The sequence below is a fragment of the Hippopotamus amphibius genome, chromosome 9 (assembly GCF_030028045.1).
Source record: "Hippopotamus amphibius kiboko isolate mHipAmp2 chromosome 9, mHipAmp2.hap2, whole genome shotgun sequence".
Lineage (NCBI taxonomy): Eukaryota > Metazoa > Chordata > Mammalia > Artiodactyla > Hippopotamidae > Hippopotamus > Hippopotamus amphibius.
Window position 1 is genome coordinate 37124107 of NC_080194.1, and position 18889 is coordinate 37142995.

Here is an 18889-nt window from a genome sequence, read left to right on the forward strand (position 1 = left end):
AACTGCTCAATCATACTTATTTTGTTCTGATTATTCAAACTTTGGGAACTGCTCCCTCCCAATTACTTATAAGAATCTCTTAAACTCAAAATGTCAAAGATCCTTCTCTTAATCTCCAGTGTTCCCACTAATAATTCCTCTCCAGTTTCAACAGACTCAGATTCAACAAATATTTCCTGAACACTAGCTAACATTTTTTGAGAAAAACTGTGTTCCAGGTGCTGGTCTAAGAAACTTCCACACATATATTTATTTAATCTTCATAATTCTGTGAGATGGATATTAGAATTATTCCCTTTTTACAGAGAAGAAAACAGAGGCACAGAAACATTAATTTTTCCAAGTTGCATAGTTGAACACAAGCAGTGTGATGGTGGAGCCCACCTTATTAACCTCTATTTACACTGCTTACTAGGGACTGAGATTGTGCCAAACCTTTTCACAAACTGTTTTATTTAATCCTCAAAACACCTGTAATATTTGTTATCATTTTATGGAAAATAAACTGATATATAACAAAATCCTTGATTAAACAGAATGTCAATTAGAAACATGGAACTAAACCCCAGAAACTTTCAATTCAGTGCTCCTTCTATGACATCATGGAATTAAGGGATATTGCCCATATGGGTTCAGGAGATAAAGGAGGAAACTCTACAGCATTATTGAGACCCTATCATGTTCTAAGCACTGTCTATATATCATCACATTTATTCCTCTCAACAACTTCATGAGGTATATTGTTCCCATTTTACAGGTTACAAATCTAAGGCTCAAAAAACTTAAGTAAATTGCCCAAGATTACATAATTGACCTAGGATATAAGCCCAGATTGGCCTGGCCTAAAGCCAAAGGCTTTCTTTTGAGCAGGAATGTGGCAGGATAGGAAGAATTGGAGAACTGGAGACTTCAAAGGAAGGAGAAGGCAAGGAGAGAAGCTACGAGGTTGTAGGGGATTGTGACACCCTCCGCTTCAGGTAAATTTTCTGATAAACTTCTTTTTGTTTTGTTTTGTTTTGTTTTTTTTATTATTTTTTTTGGGGGGGGTGATAAACTTCTATTTTCTATTTCCCAAACATACCTTTTCCTATCTTTTGCCCCAGTCTTTTTTTTTTTTTTTTCTTCCTCTTGTATCTCTACTGGTCTCTTGGGTTCTGGTTTTAGACTCATCCCAAAACATTAGAAGGAGGAGCGTAATATGGGGATTATAGGAGGGAGGTGCAAGATAAAAGAAACTTTCCTGGTGTGGCAGTGTTCTCTGCTCATGGGAGGAAGAGAAGGTGGAGTCTCTGCAGCATCTTTCTTTGTCCTGATGCTTCAACTTTCCTTCATATACACTCTCTAAGTCTTTTCGTCACCAGCTGGGCATCTTGGGAGGACTTTGAATCAAAAGCATCTGAATAAAGTAAGTGGATTCTGTTATCTGCTTCATTCCTCTTCAATGGTCAAGTCTCCCATGTTTTCTTTCTGTCCAACACATCCATCTTCCTAGTTCCCTCCACACCTAGTAAAACCCAAACGCTTATCAACAGTTCTCACATCCGGTCCATTCTGATACTTAGACCAATAGGATTTCTTTACCTTTTCCACTCATGCTTGTTTTTATGTTTACTCATACTCTGCATAGCCTCCCTACAGCTTTTATGACCTCCCATTCCGAATTCTTTCCTTTCTGTATTATACTTATCTTCACCTAATCTTCTCTCATTAGATCTCTTGTCTATATAGCACATTTGTTTTACCCAAATATCATCATTTTATCAACAGAAGGTCCAGTCTCTCTGCCCTTACTCTAACTCCCTTACATTTTATCTTGTCCCTGTGGATCTGCTGATTCTATCCTGTCCCTGTGGATCTGCTGATTCTTCTATATTTAATGTCTGTTTTCCTTACATATTATTCCAATTCTATCAAATTTTCTGGTACTTCATTTAAGTTTTCTACTCTTGGTCATTTCCACCCAACTCCTTTTTACATTTTGCTTTCTTTATATTTGATTCCTATCATTTGCAATTCCTCTTTTCTGCCCATATCATTCCTTTCTCCTTTTTCCCCTCCATCCATACATCCACACAACCATAATAATACCTTTACTATTAAGTTATTAAAGCAGACCCTGAAATAAGAACTATTGTCAAAAGAAGAGACAGAAATACCAGTAAATAATCTATATCTGTAGAAATATGGGTAGTTTTGGAAGGTGATAACCAAGAAATTGAAATGTGAAAGGTAAATAAATAATTCCTAGGAGCAATTTTGACAGAAAGAAGAGTGTGTGCAAATCATAGAGTTAGAGAATATCACAAAGTTCTACTTTTTCGCTCTTCCTTGAAGGAGGAAATTGTATCCCCAGCTGAACCCCAAAGTTCCTCCTTTCCGGGTGTAAATACAGGATGTATCTTACAGTCCTCCCTCCATGTTACCTGAATAGTTTTAGAAGCGCTGAGGTCCTGACTTTCTGATTCCATCTCTTACCATCTGTGTGAACTGGAACAAGTCATTTAACCTCTCTAGGCTTCAGTTCCCTTAGATGTTAATAACAGTACTTACTCTAGGGTTCTTCTGAAGATTAGGTGGATTAATATCTACAAATTTTTCAGAATAGTGCCTGTACTAATAACACACAGTAAATGCTCAGTTGAGTTATACGTTATTGTCAGTCCTTCATTATGTAACTTATTTCCTTAAAATAGAGCCATGATCCAGCTCATAGACAAACTCTCACTTCAGGATAGCCCAGACTCTTGATATTTTTGTTTTGATCTATGTTTTTCAGGAACCAACTGGTGCTTATCAATACATGCTTCTCCAAGGGCCAGAAAACACTCCTATCCTATCCCAGTACAAAGTAGTTTATTTTTGTCCACTTTTATCTTAGCTCATTTACCGATTACAGAAGAGAACAATGGCCTCAGCTCGGCGATGAATTACATGCACTACACACATCGCAGTCTACCAATATAAACCCAGCAAGAGGAAGGCTGAGTTCTTGCTGCTGCCTCTTGAAGACACGCTATTCTCCACTGAAGAGCAGTGGGTATGACTAACCCCATGGAGAGGAAGAACCAGAGTGGGAGAGTGAGTGAGTTTGTGTTGCTGGGCTTTCCAGCTCCTGCGCCACTGCGGGCACTATTATTTGCCCTTTCTCTGCTGGCCTATGTGTTGGTGCTGACTGAGAACATACTCATCATTATGGCAATCAAGAACCACCCCAGCCTCCACAAACCCATGTACTTCTTTCTGGCTAACATGTCCTTCCTGGAGATTTGGTATGTTACTGTCACTATTCCCAAGATGCTAGCTGGCTTCGTTGGCTCCAAACGAGGCCATGGACAGCTAATCTCCTTCGAGGGCTGCATGATGCAGCTCTACTTCTTCCTGGGCCTGGGCTGCACTGAGTGTGTCCTCCTCGCAGTTATGGCCTATGATCGCTATGTGGCCATCTGTCATCCTCTCCACTATCCTGTCATTGTCAGTGGCCGGCTGTGTGTGCAGCTAGTGGCTGGCTCCTGGGCTGGAGGTTTTGGCATCTCCATGGTCAAAGTTTTTCTCATTTCTCGCCTCTCTTACTGTGGCCCCAATATCATCAACCACTTTTTCTGTGATGTCTCCCCATTGCTCAACCTTTCATGCACTGACATGTCCACAGCAGAGCTTACAGACTTTGTCCTGGCCATTTTTATCCTGTTGGGGCCCCTCTCTGTCACTGGTGCCTCCTACATGGCCATCACCAGTGCTGTGATGCGCATTCCTTCAGCTGCTGGGCGTCATAAAGCCTTTTCTACCTGTGCCTCTCACCTCACTGTTGTGGTCATCTTCTACGCAGCCAGTATCTTTATCTATGCCCGCCCAAAGGCTCTCTCAGCTTTTGACACCAACAAGCTGGTGTCTGTACTCTACACTGTCATTGTACCACTGCTCAACCCCATCATTTACTGCTTGCGCAACCAAGAGGTAAAAAGAGCCTTACACAGTACTTTGCACCTGTACCAGGGCCATGATGATAAGCCTGGGAAAGCTAGCAGAGTCGGGTAGAAGGGAGGTGTTAAATCTTAGATAATGCTCTTCAACTTAGGATCTATGTCTTCTATGAAGTCCAGAGGCGCTCTTAGAGCCTAAATTAGGAACTAGAGTTTCAAAGGTACCACCAAAGAACTAGTTCAGGAGGAGGAAGAGGGGTGGATTACAAGCAAAAAATTGGATTTCTGCAAGACAAGGTCTTAACATAGAGGCTAGAAGTTGATGCCATGTTGTCTGCTCTATTGTAACATACGTAGAGCAGGTTCATGAATCTTGCCTTCTGGTGGGGTGGAAAGGCAAGACGATGAGCGCAAGACCTGGCTGAGCTCAAAGAGTTAAAGCAAAAAGAATGCAGAATTAGCATCTCTCTAAATGGCTCTTCTGGGTTTGTTACTGAGTTTTCGTTTTGAGGCAGAAGGTGTAGAAAAGGGCAGCAGAAGGAGGAAGTCATTCAAGAAAGCATAGGCTTCATTATGGAAAAGCATCAGGAGACTTCTGGCTGAGATCTCTTCTAGCCAGAGGACACCAATTGTAGCCTATGAGGTAGTGGGGCCCCAAGTGATCATCTAGTGTGAATTACAAGGCAAGGAGATAGGAAACTGAATTTTTGTGTTGACAACATATCACCTTCTGGACTACAGGGGTTTAGAGCTTCATTTCCTGGTTTACTGAGGTCAGTGCCCACAGTGAACTAGTGGCTGAATGCAGTTGTTTGTTTAATCTTCAGTCTCTCTCATTAGACTGTTAAGCTCCATGGAATCAGGGATCACATTTGTTTGTTCATCATTTTATTACCAAGGTCCAGAATAATATCTAGCACATGGTAGCTGTAAAGAAATGTAATAAAGGAATATAATTTGGGGCCATGTAGGCAAGGCATGTGTGTGTCACACCTGTAAGTAGGATTGGAAGGTTCAGGAAGTAAACCCCTCATACTTTGCTAGGGTTTGAGGAGGTATGAAAAGGCTCAGACTTGCTGGAAGAAAATTTGGCAATATGTATCACAGATGCTAAAAACATTGAAAACATTCTGATTAAGAAATATTTGTGTAGACAGACATTTGTATTTACTATAAGAAAAATATGGAAATATGCTAAAATTCCTCAGAGGACTGGTTAAATAATTTGTAGTTTATACATTAAATGGAATACCATGCAGACATGAAAATACCATGATCTAAATAGAGCTAATGACAGAAAAATATTCCTAATATAATAAATGAAAATATTAGGTTATGTAATAGTACCAAATACTATGCTGTACAAAATAGTATCAGTCTTACTTATTTGTTCATTCATTTAAATAAGACTAGAAGGAATTTTAATGAAATGTTAGCAGAAACTATGCAATGAACCCTTGCTCTTATACATTGCATTCTGTGGCAAAGGTATTATTACCAGCATATTTATTCAAATAAACATTTCTAAGCCAATAAAATATGCAACTTTATTCATCTCGACAGAGAGATGGTTAGAGGGTATGTCAGTATGATTTTTGGAAATTTAACTCTCTGCAATCACCCAAGGCACAGAACGACAGGCTACATGAAGCTTCTCTCTGCAGATGTGGGAGCCTTCTTTTGTTGCAGTTTATCTTCCTAGAGTTTTCTACAGCTTAATAAAGCATATGAAAAGCTATAATCTGCATAAAATATAGAATCACTGTGTTGTACACCTGAAGCATATAATATAAAAAATCAACTCTATTTCAATTTTAAAAAGTATATGAAAGTCTACCAGCAAGTTTATCAGGCATTATTAGCTAGTCCTACTTATTAAAATTTTCAATATAATATTCACATTTATTTGTGCCAAAACAGTTGCATAAACTTATAAGTGTTTTGCTATTATAATTTATAAATGACGGGATATACAGTTAATCAAAAATCTATCTTCCATCTTCCTCCACAGAATAAGTTTCTGAAAGGGGGCAGTGGTCTGGGATGGGAATGTCCTCCTCTGGGCACCAATAGTGTAGGTATTTTATGATCTTCCTTTTCAGTTAACTGCAGTTAGCAGGAAGTAAACATGTGATGTTGACTTCCTTTATTGTGCTTTTCTTTATTTTCCAAGCTTTTTCCAATAAAATGCATTATTTTTTTGAGTTTAAAAAACACCCCTAACTCTGACTTCAAAATTTGAAACCAGATGCTTCACATATAGGAAAAGTGATTAGCACAGTCTGCTGCACTTATTTATCTTTCAACAACAAAAATGAGAGGATGTTTGAGTCAGTGTGAACTCTGGTGGGATTGACACTTCTCTTGACTTGGACTGCATGTTCATAGTCATACTATCCTCATGGCTGATATTGAACTTGATATTCCAAACCTAAGATTTTCAAATGAATTATTAATTATCAGATTAAGTATTCCTCATCATCCATTGATACCATTATTTTGTCCATAAACCTAGATAGAGGACTTTTTTTATTGCTATTACGTTTGATCCTGTTTCTTTCAAATCATCTTTATAACGTGCCAATCTTTCAAAATATTGCATAAATAATGTGACTCTTTTGTAATTCCTTTTTGCCAGGGTAATGTCTGGGGGAAGTCTCCAGTCTCCTTCATCATTACAGGAAATAGGAGTACTGGATCCAGACAGGGTCTTTCAAATAGGAGAGAAACCCAGAGTGGCCAGAGGCAACTAACATCTACAGACAGAGCAAGTGAGGATCAATGTAGACAGCTTCTGTGCTCAAAAATATCTCCTGGTTCCCATCAATCTTGAGTAAACTCCAAGTTTCTTAGTCTGCCCTTCAAGTTTCTTCACAGTATAATCTCAGTTTCCCTTTTGGTTTTTATTATACTTTTTTGCCCATTACAACCTTGTGCAAATGACTTTTAGACTGTGATTAACATTTTTTTCCTTGAATTTAATATTCAATATCTTTTACTATTTCCTAAAATTTCATATTGCACAGAGTCAGAAAACATCCAAAAACCTTTCTGGAAAAAAGCATTTAAAAAAGGAATGTTCTTCTGTAGTACTAAAAGCCCTATTCTGCCTCATTAAAAACCTCTTACAGTTGTGAAATACAAGTAAAGACTAAGAAACTGTCAAATCTAGGGCACTAAGGGACAAGATACCTAAATGGAATGTTGTATCTTAGATTGGATTCTGGAATGTAAAAAGGATATGGAAAACCTGGTAAGACCTGAATAAAACCTGGAGTTTAGTTAACAAAAAATGTGCAAGTCTTGCCTTTTTAGTTTTGAAAGTGTACACATTAATGTCAGGTAATAATATTAGGAAAAACAAACTGGAGGAGGAAAATATGAGAACTCTCTTTAAAACTTTTCTGTAAATCCAATATTATTCCAAAATAAAAAGTTTATTTTAAAAAGAAAAATATTGTTGGTCTTTTTACACTAAGTAATTTAATAGAATTCAATTGATTTCAGTGACTTCATATTCACTTTTTCAAAATTTTCTGGATTTTTAATTCTCATGGAATTCATGCATTGATGTTTTAATTTAGCGGATTGATAAGGGAGAATTAAAATAAAGTAAAATTGACGCATAATCTTTACTTTATATATTTAGCAACTCTAACCAACAATACCAGCTCTTTTAGATGTTACCATTTGGTTCAGGCAAGCATGAGTGGACAGCTCCATGCATTGCAGAGAAGAGAGAGGGCTTATAGCACAGGAGTTTTCATTTTCTCCTAGAGTCATTCCTTAGGGGGCTATTACCTTCCCTGATTTTCATGTTCCATAGTCTCATTTCATGTAGACCAGTGGTCCAGGCTTTCCAGAATAGTGCCAACTCACTACATGCCTTTAGACAAAGAATATGAATGGATGGAGTATGGGAAGGACAAGGTCCATCCTTCTCCATCAAATTCTGGCCAGTTTTTTTAAAAAACAAAACAGATATATTTCTACTGGATTACCTGATACAGAAGGTAGTGTGGTATGAGTACATAACATAAATGATAAATAATACAAATATATTTTATTTGAGATAAACAAAAATGCTTCCTTTGCTCAATGGGTCATTTGGAAACAAACTCTTGTTTACTGTTTTTCTGAGCAAAAATGAAGCTAAACTACAAACACCCATCTCTTTTGATATGTATTTGGAGATATGTAGGAAGACACTACTACACTTGTTTTTTTTGAAAAACTTATCTCCCCTTAAAGCCTGGTCATGGAAGTGTAAACAATTTAAATGAATCCACCACTACTAGTTGTCACATCCTATTTATGTCACCAGTGTATTCTGAGATCACACACATACCTTCCAATATACCTAGGAAGTGTTGCTATATCACAGTTTCATTTAAGGTCTTCTCAGGCAGGACTAAAGAAGAGTAATTTAGAACAAGTTTTACATCCTATTTACAGCAAATCACTAGTATTCCCTAAATAACAGGTTACAATAGACAGAAACTGCCTGGAAGTTATACTCTAGGATTTTAGGAATTTACCTCTCTAGGATCTAAAATTTCTCTAGAAGTTCTCATTTTTTCAGGCCCCTGTTTCACTCCCTTCATCCACATTTGGCTACTCAAAGACACACAAGTGTATCTCCTGGGCCTTTGTTCTTGCAAAACTTTTAGCATCTCATCCTCGATTTTATGGTTACTGAGGCACAATTTTGAGCAGAGATTCTGTGGGCTCACCACTCTTTGTGGATAACTTGACAGACAGAAGGGACTGTCATTTCTTACTGTTCTTAGCACATAGTACATAACTCACAAATGCACATTAAATGACTGAGTGCTTCCTGGAGTCCAAGGCAGAGCACTCTAGTCACCTGTCTCACCTTCTGCTGTCATTACGTTGCATTCTTTCTTGTGCTGGTCTCTCTACACTGAAAGCCCTCTCACATCATTTCTTCTGATCAAATCATCGCTATGGTTCACATTGCAACGCAGGTAATATGTTACATTTGTATACTTATCACAAAACAGTTTTAGAACTGCTTTCATATACATATTACTTTTGAAACTAACATTAATAATCTGATGTGACAAGAGAGTTATTATTACCATGTTTTATTAGATAAAAAACTGAGGAATAAAGATAACTTTTGAAGGTTGAATGTCTTAAGAAGGATGGAACCTTGATTAAAAGGTTCTTCTGACCACTGGACAAAAATTATTTCCCATCACACTATTTTGACGTTACCTTCCTGCCATGAGCCTGGAATGACACCTCTTTGATGAAACCTTTTCTAGATTCCTATGTTTCTATCTCATTGGTGTTCCTAGAGCACTTTGTTTGTACCTCTCTTTTGGCCCATGTCACATGCTATGCTCATTCAGTATGTACTTCGAATTTTAATTAAAATACTAAAAGTTCCTAAGGGCAGAAACCATGATCTACATAGTTTTACTGCAAAGAATGTATAGCACAGTGCCCTGTACATAAAAAGAACTTAATAAAATCAGATGTGATTTTTTGTAATGAATGAACAAATGAATGTATTAATTACCTGATTAACTGACTTAGGGTTCTTATCCTGGTTTCTGAGTAATTTGGTGCTGCATTGCCTTGCATGTGGTAGTAAGAAAAAGGGCCACACCCTACCCACAGGTATAGTTAAACGTGTCCAGGTATAAAGAGGAACAGATAGGTGGATGGAGATTCAGCTTCCTTGTCCAGATTCCCTGGGCATAGTCTTGGCAGCACACAGAGTTTCCCTAGAGCCTGGAGAGACCGTGTGATGAACCCCGTGGGAAGAAAGGAGGGTGAGTGTTAAATATATTCTTCCTCAGTTCTAGTCTTCTGGTCTTAGTGCTGCAATACCAACCATGCAGTCTAAGCAGAGACCAGACGTGGATCTCTAGGGAGTACACAAATATGCAAACCAACCTGCTTTCCCATGATTAGTGCAAATGTCTGCAGAATTTTGAAGAGAGGCCAGGCGGACGCTGGTGAGTAGTTGAAGGTTCCAGGTGAGATTTGTTGATCCCTGAAGAAAGTTGAAGGAAGATGAGGAGTGGCTTGGGGAAATGGCTGCAGGCACCACTTTTAGATAGGAGGAAGGGTATATATTGTGGGGGACGACTGGGGAAATAAAGATCCAGTACATTTTTACCCAAGGTTGGAGAAATTTGGGCAGCTGTGAGATCTTTTGGGTGTTGCACCAGGGCACAAAAGATATGTTTCTTGTTCCAGAAGAAGTCCGTTGGTGTCTGTGCTTTCTCTTGAGAACAGGCACACAAAAGACTGAAAAAAGTTCTACAGTTTAATGAAAGGATTTCTTTCCTCAGGTACTATAGAGATCCTGGAGCTTGGTGCTGTTAGTTCTGAAAAAAAGGAAAATAGAATTCTGCATTTCTCTGTGATACAAAATGAAGCCTGCTGAGAGGTACATTTGTGGCAAAAATGTGGAGGGGAATATGAAGTAATAGGGGTGTGATTGAATATATGAAAGCAACATGTTAGAGAGGATAAGAAAGGAAGCATGAGTGATCTGCAACTCAGAGCTTTTCGAAGATGCTATAATCCTGTTCCCCAGGAAACTGGGGTTACCTCTTTCTTTCAGAATATAACATTAAAAGAGTGAGTAAGAAAGTGAGAATGTAATAAATAAAAAAAAACAACAACAACAACAACAAAAAAAGGAAGTGAGAATGAAAATTGCTGTGTGTTTAAACACAGACATATGAGTAACATGTATGAATCTAGTGTATTATCCGTACATTATCACATGTATTTTCACAACAAACCAGTAAGGTAGGTGTTATTAACATCATGCTATTTTATGCCAGTGGGCCTTGAAATAACTAACTGTTAAATATTCTGTTTAGGATGACACAACTGGTAGCCTTGTTCTGACTCTAAAGTTAGGGCTGGTAACTAGTATGCAAAGGTAAGTGTGTGGGAAATTGTGTGGCTGATAGTGAAAATGTGGACTGTTATACATGTCCTGAAGGAAAGGCTCTATATTCTCCCTCCTGGGACAAGAACATGGGAAAACTCACTCCTTTCTGCTACCAGATCGGGTTGCTTCTCCCGAAGAAAAGCATTAGGTCAAAAGCATTGAGGGACGAGGCTGGGAACTGCTTACTAATGAACTGTAATGCATCAGGGATGAAAGGTGTTGGTTGGAGGCCTGGGGGTGAGACATAACCCCTTTCCATCCAGCGAGCAGTGTGGAGCTCTGCTGATGTGTGCTGCTGTGGAAAGGAGGCAGTGGTGCCAATCACACGTATTGCAGCCCTTCATCTTTCTGTACATTGCCATGAACCGTGGCCAGAGGCTCTCTAGTCCAAAGGGATAGCAGGATGATCCTTGATTGGTCTCCCACCCTCTGTGTGTTAAGTGAACAGTACAGTGGACAAATTGTTGGCTAAAATAGTGAGCAATATTCTGAAGGTGGGACCTGAGCTCGATCTTTGTGGATGAGTGTGGTATTTAATGGAGATACACATTTATTTACACTTTTTTAAGAGATAAGCCTGTGGTAACCTCTCTCCTTAACCACATATTAAAACAATTGGGCTAGTTCACAAACAATTCTTCCTTCCAGCCTTGCAAGAGCGGCTATCCTTGTGCTGTATTCGTGTATACTGCTGCCTCCCTTTTCCTTACCCCTGTATGCAGAGCCTGCAACAATGGCTGATAGACAGAGACTCTGACCTACCAGGCAACCAGACACCAAGGATCATATCCAGTGTTCTCAGATTTGGTGGATATGTTTCCTATGAAAGCACCCTGAGTGTGCAAGCTGAGCGTATGTCCAAACATGTATAGGCTGATAGGTGCCTCCTGCCAGCAAAAGACCCTGAGATCACAATCCTCTGCCCCTGAACTATTTTCTGGGCAGCTCTAAGAGATTAATTCACTTGTTAACCCACATTCATTTAATATTTGTGCAGTCACTATCCTAGGCATTGGGTTCCCAGTTTTGAAGGACAGTCTTGTTTTCCAGGACTATTGAGATAATCAGCATATAACATTGTGTAAAATTAAGGTATATAATATGATGATTTAATACACATATATATGGTGAAATAATTACCACAATAAGGTTAGTTAACACCTCTATAACATCACATAATTTTGATTTCTTTGGATATGATGAGAACACTTAAGATCTATTCTTTTAGCAACTTTCAAGCATATAATTCAGTACTGATAACTATAGTCACCAGGCTGTACATTAGATCCCCAGAACTTATTCATCTTAGAACCAGAATGTTATACCCTTTGACTAATATCTCCCTGAGTTTTGAAAGATACAGTATAGAGGAGAGAATATCAATACATGAGAGGGTTGTGCACTGGGAAAAAAATGCTGTTGACGTATTTGACCCAGCTTTGCTGAGGTATCTCCTACATGGGATCTTAAATCTTGAATCAGCAGGTAAATTGGGGAATCGGCATAAAAGGAAGAGGGAAGAATGTGTGTAAAGTGCAAGAGCAATTCTAGTGGACTTGGGGAGCAGAACTGTTCTGAGTATTTCTCAAGCATGGAAACCATTTAGAGAGTCACAAGAGATAGGCTGGAGAAATAGGTAGGGATCGACATACGAAGAATTTTTATCTAAAAGCAATTGGAGGGCCATAAAGGAATTGTCCAAGAGTTGTTACCATTTTTTAATTTCCACAGACTCGACTCTGAAAAAACTGCAGTGGATCAAAGGACTACAGCCAATAAATCACCAGAATATTAAACTTTAGAAATTTTTCTGACACAATGTTATCCTCCAGATTTCCTTTCAGGCAGGAAAAAAATCTTTGTGCTGTGAGTTCCTAATCAAACAGAGATCTGAAACCAGCAAGGGAGAGACTATTGGTCCGTGTTCATGGACAAAGGAGTTAGGAATGACATGGAGACTGACATTCACCCATTTCATCAGCTGAGTGAGAGTTAGGAATGGGAGTGCACTTTGGTTCTGGGAGATTTGCATAAAAGACACACAAAAGTTTTTGATGGGAATGTGTGCTTCACGTTGGAAGATTTCTTCATACTAAGAGAAGATATTTTATGAGTCTCATTCTTGAGGAAGATTGATTTACTAACTTTTACTGGCCTCCTCTCCAACGCCATAGTCGTCTTCATAATTTGTGATGCTGTCATAGAAGACGTTCTACCTCTCAGTGCTCTTAGTCATGCTGGGGAGAAACATCACTCTGGTCAGCGAGTTCATCCTGGTGGGCTTCCCCACCGCCCCGTGGCTGCAGGTCCTGCTCTTCTTCCTCTTCCTGGTGGTCTACCTGCTGGTGGTGGTAGAGAATCTTGTCATCATGCTCACTGTCTGGGTCACTGGCTCCCTCCACAAGCCCATGTACTATTTCTTGAGTAGCTTGTCCTTCCTGGAGGTCTGGTATGTCTCTGTCACTGTCCCCAAGATGCTGGACGGGTTTCTCCTGCAGAGACGGCACATCTCCTTCACAGGCTGCATGACGCAGCTCTACTTCTTTATCTCGCTTGCCTGCACGGAGTGTGTGCTTCTGGCAGCCATGGCCTATGACCGCTATGTGGCCATCTGCCACCCTCTCAGATACCCGGTCATCATGACCACAGGTTACTGTCTGCAGCTGGTGGCTTTCTCCTATATGAGTGGTTTCATGATCACTGTTATCAAGGTCTACTTCATTTCATGTGTCACTTTCTGTGGCTCCAATGTCATGAACCACTTTTTCTGTGACATCTCACCAATCCTCAAACTGGCCTGCAAAGACATGTCCACAGCAGAGGTAGTGGACTTTGCTTTGGCTATTGTCATTCTTGTCTTCCCACTATTTACCACCATCCTCTCCTATGTCTACATTGTCTCCAGCGTTCTGCGTATACCTTCCACCCAGGGAAGGAAGAAGGCCTTCTCCACCTGTGCATCCCACCTCACTGTGGTCATAATTTATTACACAGCCATGATTTTCATGTATGCTCGGCCCAGAGCTATAGCCTCGTTTAACTCCAACAAACTAATCTCAGCTGTGTATGCAGTCCTCACGCCCATGTTAAATCCATTCATCTACTGCCTGAGGAACCAGGAAGTCAAGAATGCTATCAAAAAGACAGTGGGTGTTGGCCAGTGCCTCCTGCTCAGCTGAGGCCTGCTGCCTTGAGGAGAAGCCTGTCCCAGCAAGGATGTCATTCCCTGACACTTATAATGCTGTGTTTTTAGCTTGCTCTATAGATCTGAATTCTTTAAAAAATCACAGCAAGAGAAAAATTTTAAAAAGTCTTAAAAAATAAATAAAAAGGCTTAAAAGTAGAAAGTGCACATTTCATAAGTATATTTTGAACAATTAACTATTATTTTACATGCTGTAGACACTTAAATGATTAATCACAGTAAATATTTAATATATCAAATATAAGTAAATATGTTACATATTACAACAGTAAGTCCCTTCTGTAGTAACGAACTTTCAAGTTGCGAACTTTCAAAGATGCGAACGTGCGATCCATCAGTGTCAGGAGTGAGTGAAACTGCAGTTTGCCCTCTGTCTCCGACAGCTGATGATCCTTCAGCTCTACCATCTCCCACCTGCTCTCCCTCCTCCAGTCAGTAACTCTTCTTGACTGTTCACTCGATGCCAGCCCCTGAATGCCAGCTGTTGTACTGTATCAAAGGTACTGTATTGTAAGATTAAAAATGTTTTCTTCATTTTTTGTGTTTGTTTTTTATGTATTATTTGTGTGAAAAGTATTGTAAAGCTATCACAGTACAGTACTCTATAGCCGATCGTGTTAGTTGGGTACCTGGGCTAACTTTGTTGGACTTAATGAGCAAATTGGACTGATGAACATGCTCTCGGAACAGCTCGTTTGTATGTAAGAGACTTACTGTATATGTTTAACATGTATTTAATATAAGAAGTTGTCACCTTATGTCTCCTGTGCTCATAAATATCTACTGGTTCCCACCATCTTTGAATACACTAAAAGTTTCCTAACCTGCCTTTCAAGTTTCTTCACAGCATGGTCTCAATATTCCTTTTGGTCTTTATTTCACCTCTTACCCATGATGAACCTAGTTCAGTTGAATGTTAGGCTGTGATTAATAATCTTTTTAAAAAATTGAACATAATGGTCCAATATATTTAATTATGTGCTAACATTTCATATAAAACAAGTAAAAAAGCTATCCCCTCAAAATTTTCTGGATTAAAAAGCATTTTTAAAACAGTAATCTTTCTATGGCTCTGAAAACCCAATTCCCTGTCATTTAAAAAAAATGAATAATTATAAAGCACAAGTAAAGAATGAGAAACCGTCAGATCAGAAGGGACTAAGATGATAAGATAACTAAATAGAATGCAGTACTTCATAATGAATCCTGGAATAGGAAAAGGACAATCGGGGGAAAATGGTAAAAGTCTGAATTGAATCTGGAGTTGAGTTAATAGTAATGTAACAATTTTTGGTTTCTTAGTTTTGACAAATATGCATACGGTACTGTAAGATGATAATATTAAGGGAAACTGAAACTGGGTGAGGAGTATACAGAAACTCTACTATCTTTTCAATTTTTTTCTGTAAATCTAAAATTATTACAAGATAAAAAGTTTACTTAAAAGTGTATCATGCTATTTATTATTAGTCTTTTTATGCCAAATAATTTAATAAAAGTTTCACTGATTTTAGTGGCTTTCACACTAGTAAAGGTATGCTGTCTCTTGCTGTCTGGCTGCAGTATGTGGACAGCAAACAATTTATTGTTTTGTGAAAAATGAATTTTTACACAGATTTTTAGTTCTCTTGAAATTCATGCATTGATGCTGTTTTAAGCATTGATAACAGAGAGTTAAAATAAAGTACAATTGATACAGTTATTGCTTTATACATTTAGCAGCTCTGCCAGGTCTTTCAGATGCCACCTTTTGGTGCAGGCAAGCATGCATGGAAAGTCCCATGCATTGCAGAGAAGAGAGAGGGTTTATAGCACAAGTGTTCTTATTTTCTCTTAGAGACATTCCTTAGGGGACTATTACCTTCCTTGATTTTCATGTTGCATCGTCCCATTTCATGAAGACCAGTGGTCTCAGCCTCCCCAAATTAGTGTCAACGCACCATTTGCCTTTAGACAAGGAATATAGGTGGGTGGGGAAAATGTTACGTCCATTCTTTTCCATCAAGATCCAATTAGTCACACATTGACTGTAGATCCTCTTTAGGATCTAAGGTCTCTCTAGGATTTCTCATTCATTTTTAGGCACCTGTTTCACTCCCCTCATCCAGCTTTGGTTACTCACAGGAACACAAGTATGTCTCCTTGGCCTTCAGTCTTGCAAAACTTTTAGCACTTGAATCTTCTTTTCATGGTTACTGAGGCACAATTAAGAGCAGACTGATTGACCAGTAGTGTGTGGACAACTTGACAGAAGGGATTGTCATTGCACACTGTTCTTAGCACTTAGTGCACATTTCACAAACATTCTTTAAATTACCAAATGCTTCAAGGCATGGGTGTGACTTCTAGTAACTGTGGAGGCCTCATTACTCTGTTATCTCACCGTTTGCTGTCATTACTCTATATCCTTTCCTGTGCTTGTCTCTCTACACTAAAAGCCCTGTAACCCCATTTCCACTGATCAAATTGTGTCTGTGATACATATTCCAACATGAGTAATATTTTACATTTGTATAGTTATCACAAAGCAGAGCTTGAATTGCTTTTATACACATAACTTTTTATCCTAACATCAATGACAGGATATCGACAAGGAAATTATTGTTACCCTATTTTATGGCTAAATAAACCGAGGGATAAATACAATTTTCTAAAGTCAAATGTCTTAAAAATAGTGAAACCTCAATTTGGAACCAAGTCTTTTGACTGCAGAACCAAAATCATTTCCTTTCACACTACTTCTAAACTATCTTCCTGCCATGAGTCTGGAATGACACCTTTGTAATGAAACATTTTCTAGGTTCCTAAGTTAGAAAATGTTTCTCTCTCATTGGAGTTCCTAGAGCACTTTATGCCTCTCTTATAGCTCATGTTACATTCTACCCTCATTAGAATGTAATTCTTACTTTACTTACAACACCGTAGTTTCCTAGAGATAGAGACCATGACTTATGATTTTTTATTCCAAAGAATGTATAACGCAATGCCCTATACATGATAAGAACTCAATAAATGCATAAAACATATTTTATCTAAAGAATGAACAAGTGACTATCTCCATTGCCTTATTAAACCACTTAGATTTCTTATCCTGATTTCTGAGTATTTGGTGTTGCTTCACCTTGTGTACAGGAGTAAAAGGAATCAACCATACTATACAGATATAGATAGATGTGGTCTAGTTAAAACAGTAATTGATAAGTGGATGGAGATAGATCTTCCCTGTCCAGGTCCCCTGGATGTAGTTTGGCAGTACAGAAGTGTTTCCCTAGAGCCAGGACAGATTGAGTATAAGTGAGCCTCCTGGGAATAAGACCTGGGTAAAAGGTAGATGAGTGTTAAATATATTTTCCTGCCCCAGCTCAAGTCTTCTGGGCTTAGTGCTGCAATACCTACCAGGCAGTCTAAGCAGAGACCAGACATGGATCTTCAGGAAGTACACAAGTATGCAGGCCAGTCTGCTTTAGCATGATCAGTGCAAATGTCTGAAGGAGTTTCCACTATCAGGAGAAAACAAATGGATCAGGGTGAGCATCTACAGCTTCCAGGAGAGATTGGTTGACCCCTGAAGGAAGCTTCAAGGAAAATGAGGAGGGACTTGGGGAAATGGCAGCAGGCTCCATTCCTGAACAGCAGAAAGGGTGCTGGGGAAAATGACTAGAAAGGAAGATTAGATGACTAAAAAGGGCACACTTGCTCTTTACCCTAGGTTGGGGAAATCTGGGCAGGTGTGAGGTCTTTTGGGTGTTGGAACAGGATTTGCATCTTATTCCAGAAGTCTATTAGTGTCTGTATTGTTCTTGAGAACAAGGACAAGGACTGAAAAATGTGCTATAGCGCAACGGAAGCTTTTCTTTCCTTGGATACTACAGAGATCTCGAAGCTCAGTGTTCTTAGTTTTGAAAGCCAGGAGAATAGGATTTCTCTTTAACTCTTCACTCTTCAAAATAGAGTTTATTGGGAGGTACATTTATGGCAAAGAATGTGGAGGAAAATATGAAGTAGGAGCAGTACAGTATTTGAATATATGACAGTAATACATTAAAAAGAAAATAAGGAAGCTCTGGGTCATCTGTAACTCAGACCTTTTCAAAGATGCTATAGTCCTGTAATCAAAGAAATTCAAGTTAATTTATTCCACAGAATATAACGTGAAAATTGAGACAAGGACAGAGGATACATGATTGTGTTTATGATTATGCATGAGTTTTCACTCAATGTGAGCACACAGAATTGAGTAAATACATATAAATGTTGTATGACATAATATAATAGCAGATAATACCTGCAGTGAAAAACCAGGGGCCAAGTCTTATATTAAGTGCTGTACATGCAATATCCCACTTAATTCTCACGTTTCAATCCAGTAAACTGACATTGCTGTAATATTCTTTTTTTTTCTTTTTTTTCTGAGTATTTTATTTTATTTTATTTTTTAATTTTTTGGGGGTACACCAGGTTCAATCATCTGTTTTTATACACATATCCCCGTATTCCCTCCCTTCCTTGACTCCCCCTGTAATATTCTTAATTTAGAGGAGATGGTATGGAAGTACACATTTGATAAGTGATCGAAGTATAATACAGCTACTAGGTAATGAAACCAATATTAAAATCTTGCTCTGACTCTAAAATCAATGTTCTTAACTGGTATGTAAAGGTGAGTGTGTGGGAAATTGTATGGCTGATGATGAGAATGTGGAATGCTGCACACGTCCTGAGGAGTAGGAACCACTACATTGGCGCTACTTCGTATGGGGGTTATAACATAGTCTCTGCCTCCTAAAACGGATCCTTTTCCCCAGGAAAAACATTTGGTCA

General features: G+C 38.7%; 2 protein-coding genes across 2 annotated transcripts; both read left to right on the plus strand.

Annotated features, from left to right (window-relative positions):
* The first annotated feature begins 3039 nt into the window (after positions 1–3039).
* On the plus strand, positions 3040–4035 carry LOC130861777 (olfactory receptor 226). The gene has a single exon (XM_057750950.1). It carries the CDS (start codon positions 3040–3042, stop codon positions 4033–4035), a length of 996 nt encoding a protein of 331 aa, XP_057606933.1.
* A 9062-nt stretch (positions 4036–13097) lies between these two features.
* On the plus strand, positions 13098–14042 carry LOC130829112 (olfactory receptor 6-like). The gene has a single exon (XM_057695313.1). It carries the CDS (start codon positions 13098–13100, stop codon positions 14040–14042), a length of 945 nt encoding a protein of 314 aa, XP_057551296.1.
* Positions 14043–18889: the final 4847 nt, after the last annotated feature.

What these genes read in the sequence shown, in the direction of transcription:
- LOC130861777 (XM_057750950.1), top strand. Translation starts at nt 3,040, where the DNA reads ATGACTAACCCCATGGAGAGGAAGAACCAGAGTGGGAGAGTGAGTGAG.
- LOC130829112 (XM_057695313.1), top strand. Translation starts at nt 13,098, where the DNA reads ATGCTGGGGAGAAACATCACTCTGGTCAGCGAGTTCATCCTGGTGGGC.